The sequence below is a fragment of the Acyrthosiphon pisum genome, chromosome A2 (genome assembly GCF_005508785.2).
Source record: "Acyrthosiphon pisum isolate AL4f chromosome A2, pea_aphid_22Mar2018_4r6ur, whole genome shotgun sequence".
NCBI lineage: Eukaryota > Metazoa > Arthropoda > Insecta > Hemiptera > Aphididae > Acyrthosiphon > Acyrthosiphon pisum.
In genome coordinates this window covers 26,310,322-26,320,877 of record NC_042495.1, presented here as the reverse complement: position 1 = coordinate 26,320,877, position 10,556 = coordinate 26,310,322, and the positions used below count along the sequence as shown (strand labels likewise).

The window sequence follows — 10,556 nt, the reverse complement described above, 5'->3', positions numbered from 1 at the left end:
AAAACATGATGTTGTATATAAATCCTAGCCCTGTTTATTATATTCATAAATTATTATTATAATAATATAATAGTATAATATTATACCTATAAATTGGCATCTCAGGAGTTTTTTCGATACATATTAATTTTAGAATTTTTGGCCTCACATACTTTCTATTCATCGAGTACCTAGTTGTTATCTTTAGTTATCTATATTCCCATAATAAATTGTAATCGCATCATACCTATTTACAACCCAGACAGCAATTTTTTGTTTAATAATATTATTATAACATTATAATAACGAATAATATTAGTATAACGTTTATATAATAATATTATAATATTATAATTACAAAATGCTGTCTGGGAAGTGTCCCGTAATGGTTATGGGTAGTTGCGATCTGCGGAGAGCGCATGCGACGAGATAGCCCAATACATTTTTCTACAACTTCACAGATTTATTGTAAAATTGTATTGTTGTTATTGTGTGCACACTGCACACAGCTCATAGCACATATGTTTGTTAAAAAAAAATATAAAAATAATAATGTCAGTTATGTAATTGCCCACTAGAGACACTAAATATTATTGTAACGGATAGTATCCGTTTCTTTCAAATATTACACAAATATAAAGAACATAATAACATAGGTAGTCAAGGTGAGAATATACGAGCTCTTATTATTAATATAATAATGTAGGTGGTAAAGAATGATACTAGGGGGAGTGAAAGACTGTCACAATAATCTATATATATATGGGTTGCTAGACGGAGGGATTATTCGAGCATAATAATATAATAAAACACATTCAAAACCACAAGCCATATTAAACGACAGGATATGGGAGCTTATTCGTCACAAAGTAGATATAGTACAAAAAAACCATAAAGCAGGATGAGAATGCAATAGATAACAGTCGGTTCGTGGAAACATCATTATGATTAGGTTCACACGCAGTGCACGGACACCGATGACCAAGGCTGGGCAAGTTAATGATTTTTTTTAACTCAGTTAAGTTAAGTTAATATGCACCAATAACAAAATGTTAAAAGTTAATTTAACTATAGGTTAACTCAGTTAGGTTAAAAGTTAATACACACTTTTTGTTAACTTTTTATTAAGTTAAAAAAAAGTTAATTTGTCTATACAATGCTAACATACTTAATTTTTTTCCAACCCAAAATTAAATTATAGACTATAGTGTTTATATCTTATACAGTGTTTCCATATTAGTTAAATTCGAATTGTATACATTTTTTACTTTTAACAATTCACGGTAAATATTTTTTGACATGAAAACGAAATATACTGAAGTAGTGAAATATGATAAAATTAAAAACAAAATAAATTAACTTAACTTACTTCTTGAAATGAAAAATTAACTCGTTAATTTCACGTTAATTAAAAAAGAAATTTAGTAAGTTAACAGTTAAGTTAATGAAAAGCCAAAATTAACTAGTTAAGTTAAAAAGTTAATATAAAATTAACTTATTAACTTAACTTTAACTTTTTAACTCGTTAATGCCCAGCCTTGCCGATAACGCGACGACGCATTATGGATAAGTTAATGGACCGGGGGGTAGGTAGGAGAGCCTGGGCCCTTATAAAAGCAGACCGGAGATGGCCTGTATTCAGACGTGTTTTCTCCACTGCACTTCGAGCACCTTCACGACACTTTGTGTAATAATTTAATTATTTGGACTTAGTAAATTTTACTGAAGAACATTTTAATAAACCACATAGAATATTTCATCTGTCTACATATTTATTTATCAACTACCCTTTCATCATCTTCAACGACAACAAAACGGTCTTGCTTCCTGCAAAATCATAATATACTCGTAGTTAACTGGCTATCAGAATAAATACTCTGACCACCTATACATACGAGCATATTGCATTATAAATGAAAAGCCTTTGGGCGGCTACTTTAAATATCCTTAATCCAGATCATACGACTTTTTGTGATATTTGCTGCAATAAGTGCAATCGCAGGGTTTATTTTAGTGTGCAGTGAGATACCTTTTGTGCAGTGAGAAAAGTAATTGTGCAGTGCAGAAATGAATTTCAGGATGATATTATATTTGTTATTGTATTTCATAAAACAATAATTGAGCAAACTTCAAAAAAAAAAGTTTCTATTAAAATTAAAAATTGTTTTTATTCATTATTATAGTTTTTTTTTATTTTTATTTTTTATTTTAAACAAATATAAATATCTACCACCTTTAAGCACATGCTTTGTGGTGGTGGTAGACAGTTATATAACATAATATGAACAATTTAATAAAAATAAGAAAATCGGACGAGAACTGAATAATCAATCTATACAATTAGAATACTTATAACTAATATTAAATATAACTCAAAAGTGGGAATAAGTTTGTAGTCAGAAAAATTCTTTAAAAAAAAAACCTGGTTCAATGTATACATGTGATTTTCCGAAGCTGGGCATTAACGAATTAAAAGTTAAAATTAATTCAAAACGTTAAGTTAATCTCAATTAAATTTATTGGCTTACTAATACTTTTTTTAGGATAAACGTGTTAACTTAAGTGAATTTTATTCAAAAGTATCATATTTAAGATTATTTTTGTACGAAGAATAATGCAAATTTCTGAATGAGGTTTTTACTTTTATGTAGGTATCATTTTAAATTTCCACTTAGGTGAAAACTTGTTAATGAATTTTCAATCCTTTTAAATTTTACAAAATATTTAACTAAAAAATCATTAGAAATTGATGATGTAAAAGTGATTATAATGACGAAATAAATAATACTCGAAGTTATTTAATATCGTTATTTAAATCATTATTAAGTGGTAATATATTATTAAAAAGCCAGCAAGTGGCTAACTCTTAGGTGTACATAAGGTATCTAGAAGTTTAATAAACATTTCCCCCCCCCCCCCCCCCCCGACATTTTACCACAACTGTTCCAAGACATTTCCTTCCAGTTATTATATTTTTGTTTCGGAAATTTTCCCGCTGGGCACCGTGAATTTCTGTTTGCTGTCGACTCCGATTTTCTCAAGGACAGCCTTAGCGAAGAGCTAATTTTTAGTATCATGTGTTGGCTACAAGCACAATATAAACAAACGCACACAAACAAGTTATTCATAATATTCAATATTATAATAAATAATAGATATGCTGGCTAAATATATTTACGGAAAAAAAAAATTACTATAATATTATAGTTAAACAAATTGTAGTAGCTATAACTTTTTAATAGGAAATATAACTAAAATGATTTACTTATTAGTTATTATGACTATGTATGTATAGTTATTGGTTATGATAATGTTTACTATATTTTATAGCTTAATGCAGTTTTTAATGTTTGAAAGAAATAAAAAATATAGTTAAAATAACATATTTCAGTTCGAATAACTATAATAACTTAACTATAATATTTTAATAAATCTGACTAACCTTATAGCTATCCCTACAGCAATTATAATGTACAGTTAATCCTACTATTTTTATAATACAAACAAATGTTTGGTTTTTTCCGTGATAGTATGCTACCTAGTTTTATAATATTAATTTTATTTTCTTATTAATGTTATTACCTAGTTACCGTTTTATTTTTGTTCAAAATAAATTTGTATAATTTGCATCAGTTTTTACTATCGTTTTTAATATTTATAATTTTCCGATGACTACTGTTCTAATTTTTAATTTCTATTAGTTCTCCGATGTTCTTTATAGCTTTTTTTCTTTTCTTTTCTTTCGTGAGTATAAGTTCTTTTTGCCGAAATCCTAAGAGGAATATCCGGATATAGTATCTTCCGTTGGATCGAAATTCTCAACGAAAGCTAATCATGCTAGTGACGTCTGCCTTAAGACGTATACCTCGTTTTTCCCGAAGCTCCCTTAAGGCCTTAACTGAGCCAAAATGAGCTAGTATAATGACATGTCAATACTATAATTTGTGAAACTACTGCACTAGAAAAATGTCTATGAGATCATATATTTCCTTATTAGCAAAAAGATAATGCTATTGTTCATGAGGTTATATTATACAGTCGGTGCACCACTTTGGCCGAACGATTTAATTATAAGTTATACATAACGATACAAAGAATGGCCCAACTTAATATAAGTTATGGAAATACAATTTTAGTAAATACTCCATAACAGTTAAAAAGATATTATTAATTGCAAATTTGTATTAATATTAATCATGTAGATGTCACCAAATTAACGGGCTGGGTGCGAATAATAATAATACGCATGTCCGGTTGCCTAGTACTTCTCACACCACTACCCACCGGCTGACCTGTGTTTTCTGCGTGCATAATTTATGTTTTAAAAAATTCAGAGACCTCCTCTGATCCACCTCTGATTACCAAGACGTGTCCACGAATATCATTTTTAAATCAAAACAAAATAAATAAAATCGTATATTTCTCCATTTAAATATCTGTATCTAATTTCGTCCAAATTTGAACAAATAATATCTATAAAGGAAATTGTGTGTAGGTATATAATATTATGTTATCGGTTTACAGTATTAATTACTTATGATAAACCTTAATTTAAATGTTCAATTTTTAGCAATGGATAATCAAAATAGAAATTAAACAAACTTTACATTTTTAGTTAGGTACAAATCATAATTTGCAAATTTTCGCTATAATATATTATAAAAAAATAATTAATATACTATAATACAATATAAGAAAACATAAATATATTATATCGAAAAAAAAATTATGAATGCTTAAGTTTTAAAATATCGTGGCCTATTAATAGCTATTAGTCCTGTTGAAGTATGAGCAAATTTCGTCGAATCTGTGACTATTGTCCAGGTATTGGTTTCAGGGCTGTAATATTCAGTAGAATCCACAACAATCATGTTGTAAGATCCACCAGTCACATACAATAAACCGTCTAATGCAACTACACCTATATTGAAAATTAAGATAAATTCAATATATTTTTAAAAAAAAAATTTCATAAAATAATTTTTACGAGAAGCTACCTGCACGAAATCGAGCAACATGCATGTCCGCAATAGTAATCCAAACTCCTGTACTTGGGATGTAGGCTTCAACACTATTTAGGCAGTTATAGTTATCATGACCTCCTACAGCATACAGTATACCGTCTAAAACTCCTACACTAAACTGACTGCGTCGTACAGACATTTTTGCGATAGGTGTCCATGTATCAAGACTCGGATCATAACATTCACCAGTGTTTAAAGCCCGTAATGATTCATCATTTCCTCCTACCTACAAAATTGCATTATTACAAATCGAAGAGTTGAAACAAAAGTGATTGAGTACACATTAATGAAAAGTCGACTAAATACAATACTATTAATAATTTTTAAAAGTATCAAATTAACTATTACATAAGTTTGAAAATTAGTAGAAATTAAAAATCAATATTTTCATGAAGTATGAACAAATTATTCCTTCTGTAATAATTTCTGTTCAAAATAAATATTTAATTAAGTTTAATTTCTTTCAAATAATTAGTATTATAATTTTCAAACATTCATAATATTAATAACAATTTATAAAAACTATAAAATAAGATTCCTTTTTTATTAAGTTATTAATAAAACTAATATTTTTTTTTATTTTAATTTAATATTTATTAATTATTAACAATTTTAAATTGAAATTTATTTTATTTTTAAATTGATGTATTATAATATATAATGGATATTATATTACTTGATTTTTTATCAGGAGATTTTTTTTTATTTCAATCACTATTTATTATTATTTTAACATATACATACCAAATTTAAAATGAAAAATAATAATAGTTTACCGCATATAAAAGATTATTCAGGACTGCGACCCCAGGGTCAGATCTTCTAGTAGACATTTTAGATATCATCCGCCATTCTTGAGTATTGTAATCAAAAACTTCTGCAGTATCTAATTCCTTATCACTATAATTATGTCCGCCGACCTTAAATGTATTATACAATTTATTGTTACCTACTTTAAAACATAATTAACGAAAAAGCTTATAAATTATAACTCAATATTACTTACAGCATATAGACAATTATTGATTACACCAACTCCAAAAATATGTCGCTCGACCAACATGTCAACACTTGGTTTCCAGCATGGCATTTCTGAAGACAAATCAAGCACTTCAACGGTCCGAACAGGTTTTAAACGATCAGAAGAACCACCCACAGCAAACACTAAATTATCTTTCACTACAGCAAGACAAGGTTTCCAGCGTTTTGATATCATGTTTGGTCCATTAACCCATCGTCTCATTTTTGGGTCGTAAAATTCTGTACACTTACTTCTTTCATCAAATACACCAACAACTAAAATAACCTGTAATAATCAAATTGTTAAATACATTGGAAAGATAAATAAATTATTACTGAATTATACTTTATCTCCATATCCAGGTTTATACCGATTAAGCATATCTGACTTGAGTGTATGAAAGGGTAATGCCTCACTTAAACGTACGCGTACGTGTTCCATTAATTGGGGTAAAAAACAGTCTCTTGAAGCCGAATCATGTTTTGCCCAACGCATAACACTCTCAAATACCTTAAACAATAAATATACTTATAAATTAATAACCATACTTCATATTACATACTATAATTAGAAGGTTACTGAATTTTTATTTGCTAATTGAAATATCATTTTTAGTTTGCCTACTTTTGCTTCAGATTGGACTAGAAGTTTATCACTGAAGATACAATCAACCACTTGATCCGATGGTAAAGATAGGAATACGTCACCACCATCAACTTTTCTAAGAATCAAAATATTACAATATTATTAGTATAACTAATATCTGAAGTCTCCCCCTCTCATCACAAGCATGCTTAAAAAGAGGGGTAATTAGCTCAGTTCTTATAATTACTTATGTTTTTCTTCTTTTCTTGGTTGTATTTTATTTGAGTTGAATAAATTATTATTATTATTATTATAAAAATAATTTCCGATTTTCCAACTACGATTTTTATACTCGGTTTTTCCATTTTTTGCAAATCTTCTGGATTCTGTTTTTTGATTTTTGTTTTGCATTGTAAATGGTAAATGAAATCTTGGTTTTGTGGTTCTTAAAACTAAAAACAGTGCATTTCAAATTAAATTATAAATATCAATTGAAATCATTAATAATCTTCTATGAAATCTTAAGTACCTACTAGCAAAAAAAAAAAAAAAATGTTTTATAATTACATCCAAATAATATCTAACTTAAAAAACAAATTTTATCAAAATTTAACAAAAACCAGCAAGTCAAAAATATTGGGCGTCGGTATTTTCATAGTAACCTAATTTCGTTTTTTTTTATAGTTTCGTTTTCATAGTCGCGGGTATCGACTATAATGGGACACAAATATTACGATATTTCACGTATTACTGGATCGAAGGTAGAAATCGTAATTAAAATCTTCAAAACAGAACATTGATAATTCAAAAAAATTAAAATTTTGTTTAATTTCTAAATACAAACAATAAGATGAAACGGTCATTTTTCAATCATACAAAAATATAAAAAGGTGAGCAAGTGATGTCACTACGCTTTACAGTAGGTTATAAATGAGGCACTGTACAATGGATGGTAGGTATAGTGTATACAGCCTGAAGTCAACGATATAATATCATTACATACGAAAAAGGATTCTGAGCGGAAACGGTTTGTAAGTCTAGATATTTTATATTATATTTATATTGTTATTAATTATTAGAAATACGGTAGCGGGTAAGTGCATTTAATATCATAAAATTAATACAAAATAACTTAAATCGTAATTCTTGATTATTTATTTATTGATAAATGTTCTCTAAAATAAAACTTTAAATGCTAATAAAAAAATTATGCCTATATGTATATACAATATATATATTTTTAATACTATTCAACTACTATTGAAACAATATCATAGGATACTTGTATTAAATTATCAAATTTTTTAACCCAACACATATAAAATTTCATTGACATGTAAAGAAAAAAAAATGTAATATCGAAACTTGTAAAAGTTTGCTTAACAGCTTAAAACAAGTCAAATAAATTTTCCAAATTTTATGGTACATAGAAAATTAAAATATAAACATTCATTTAAATTTTATGTATCTATACAGTTATTCGTTTTAGAATTATTACAACAAAATAAGAAAATTGATACGTAAGAAATCAAGTGAATATCCTATATTGTAATAATATCGGAACTTAAAACGCTCATAAAAATGTAATTTGATTCTCTAGTTGACTTTATTTTTTTTAAGATAGACAAACTTATGAAAAATATTTTATTACCATTTCGAATCTTCGATTTAAAAATAAAAATGTTTATGAATTTTGCACATTTTTCTGATTTTTACGTATTTTGTCAAGATTTGAATTTTAAATGCATATTAAAAAATTTTAAAATATTGTAAATAAAAATTCTTTTTTCAAGTATCCAACCCATCCAAATCCCACAGCACTTGTACTGATTGTAGGTATAAATAAAGTAAATGTAACAAAAAAAAAAAAATATATATACATATAAATTTCATTTATATAGGTTATTATATGTTATTACTTACTATTAATGCGGTAGATAAAAAGTTGAATTTATGTTATAAAATTACAACAAAATAACTAATCGTTATGCTTAGTTATTTAAAATAATTTAATAATATCATATTATTTATTATAATTTCCTCAAAAATTGAAAATAAAATAATTAACAAAAAGAACTGTGTTTTGTATATTTTTAGATATTTTGATTACAGAATTTAATTCTTACGTTGATCCTTGTTTTAAATTTTCAATCCATAGCTATAAAACTTTACATTTTATACATTTTAACTAAAAAATCATTTTTAAATTTTTCATTTGATACATTTTGTCTAAATTCAAACTTTAAATGCTTAGGTATCAAAAAATTGTGCCTATGTATTTTTAATATTATTCAACTGTTCTATAGTAACAGTATATCATGAGACTTGTATTTTCACGCTTTTAGGCCCAACAAATAAAATATTACTGATATTTATAGAAAAAAAAAAAAACTAAAAAAATTGGAAACTGAAAATGTCCATTAACAGTTCAAAACAAATCAAAATGTTGGAAAATTGTACAGTGTATAGAAAATGCTAATATCAATAACCAGTGAAATATTCATAATTCTACAGTCATTTTTTTTAGAGTTGCGCCAAATAATAAAATCGATTTTAACATAAAGAGCGACTTCCACTTACCCGATTTTTTTTATTTAAATCAGTAAAATTGAAATTAAAACCGAAAATTTTCATTTAAATTTTAATTCCTGCAGTAAAAAAAAAACCCATTCTTAAAGTCATGTTAATATGTTCAATAGAATACAAAACAATTAAGCAAAAAATAATTAGTTAAAGAATAGGTAATAGATTAATTCAAAAAAATATTTTTAAAAACATTTTGTACATCGTTAATAATGTAATATATGTATTCTGAGGTGGTTTGAATAATTATTAGGGAAATATCGTTGAGTGCAATATACATACCTTGTAATGTTTTTTTCTTTTGTAGTTGTAAACTTGAAATATGTAATGGTATTACAATTTATCTGATTATTCCAGACTTTAGTATAACTCGATTGCGACAAAACATAAAAACTATGATTTTATTCAATAGAATTCATCACAATTTACAAATAAATTACTCATTTTATATTGAAACACGCATACTCCCGTTCTAGTAGGTACTGTGTTTCAGAGATTAAAAATAAAAGCGACTCAGTTTGTGTGCTAAAGAATGTGTTTACATTTACTCACCTAATATAGAATTTATAAATGCCTACATAGGTACGTCATACGTAAACATTGCCATTTATAGCTTTCACAAAGATATAGATTATACGGCGAGAATCAAAAATCATTACGTACTCCATTTTTTTAATTTAATAAAACAATATTCATCACACTGTATATACTATATCTTTGTGTAATCTAAGAATTACGTCATCAAGTTCCCCTTTTTTTTATTTAATTGCGAATTTATTCAAATTCTGAGTTTTGGAAATATTTGAATATACGTATAAAGGCCATATTTTCAAATTCATTAGTTTATTCATTTTATTACTGTCGGTTCACTGTCTCGTGGCATTACACACTTTTTTTCAAATAAAATCACCCTTTTTGTTGTAAATTATCAAGTGTACATTTTTTTGAAAATGTTTGTGTACCTAATTTAAAAATTGTAAGAGTAGTATCTCAGTTATCAAAATGTATATAGATGCTAAAGATAATATTCCTTAAAATTGGTTTTCCAAAATCATAATATACATAATTTTATATCATATTGACTAAATTAGAGATCCATGTCCCCAGCACCCCCACCTCCAAATCTTGATACAAAACCTATACCAATCGTTTGTACCTCGTTTGTACCTGTTTGTACCTCAAGTAAAATCGTTTGTACCTCAACGGTTTTCAAACTATCCCTAAATCGATTTTGGGGGTGTCGAGGAAACGCTGGCACCCCCACCTTTGATTTTTGAGTTTAAACACATACCAATCGTTTGTACCTCGTTTGTACCTGTTTGTACCTCAAGTAAAATCGTTTGTACCTCAACGGTTTCCAACTG

The 10,556-nt window shown here is 27.0% G+C and overlaps 1 protein-coding gene across 1 annotated transcript; it reads right to left on the bottom strand.

The window, feature by feature from the left end:
• Nucleotides 1-4,663: 4,663 nt before the first annotated feature.
• On the bottom strand, nucleotides 4,664-9,690 carry LOC100574243 (ring canal kelch homolog). The gene is made up of 8 exons (XM_008188200.3): nucleotides 9,475-9,690; nucleotides 6,857-7,061; nucleotides 6,649-6,745; nucleotides 6,370-6,534; nucleotides 6,010-6,309; nucleotides 5,780-5,923; nucleotides 4,977-5,229; nucleotides 4,664-4,900 (listed from the first exon to the last, which is right to left on the bottom strand). The coding sequence occupies exons 2-8, from the start codon at nucleotides 7,018-7,020 to the stop codon at nucleotides 4,716-4,718; spliced, it is 1,308 nt and encodes a 435-aa protein (XP_008186422.2). The 5' UTR covers nucleotides 7,021-7,061; nucleotides 9,475-9,690; the 3' UTR covers nucleotides 4,664-4,715.
• Nucleotides 9,691-10,556: the final 866 nt, after the last annotated feature.

Excerpts from the sequence above, each read along its gene's own strand:
- LOC100574243 (XM_008188200.3), bottom strand. The coding sequence starts at position 7,020 with ATGCAAAACAAAAATCAAAAAACAGAATCCAGAAGATTTGCAAAAAAT. Across the intron at positions 5,924-6,009 it reads TCAATAATTGTCTATATGCT|GTCGGCGGACATAATTATAG; the intron begins GTAAGTAATATT and ends AATACATTTAAG. Across the intron at positions 5,230-5,779 it reads TGAATAATCTTTTATATGCG|GTAGGAGGAAATGATGAATC; the intron begins GTAAACTATTAT and ends GCAATTTTGTAG.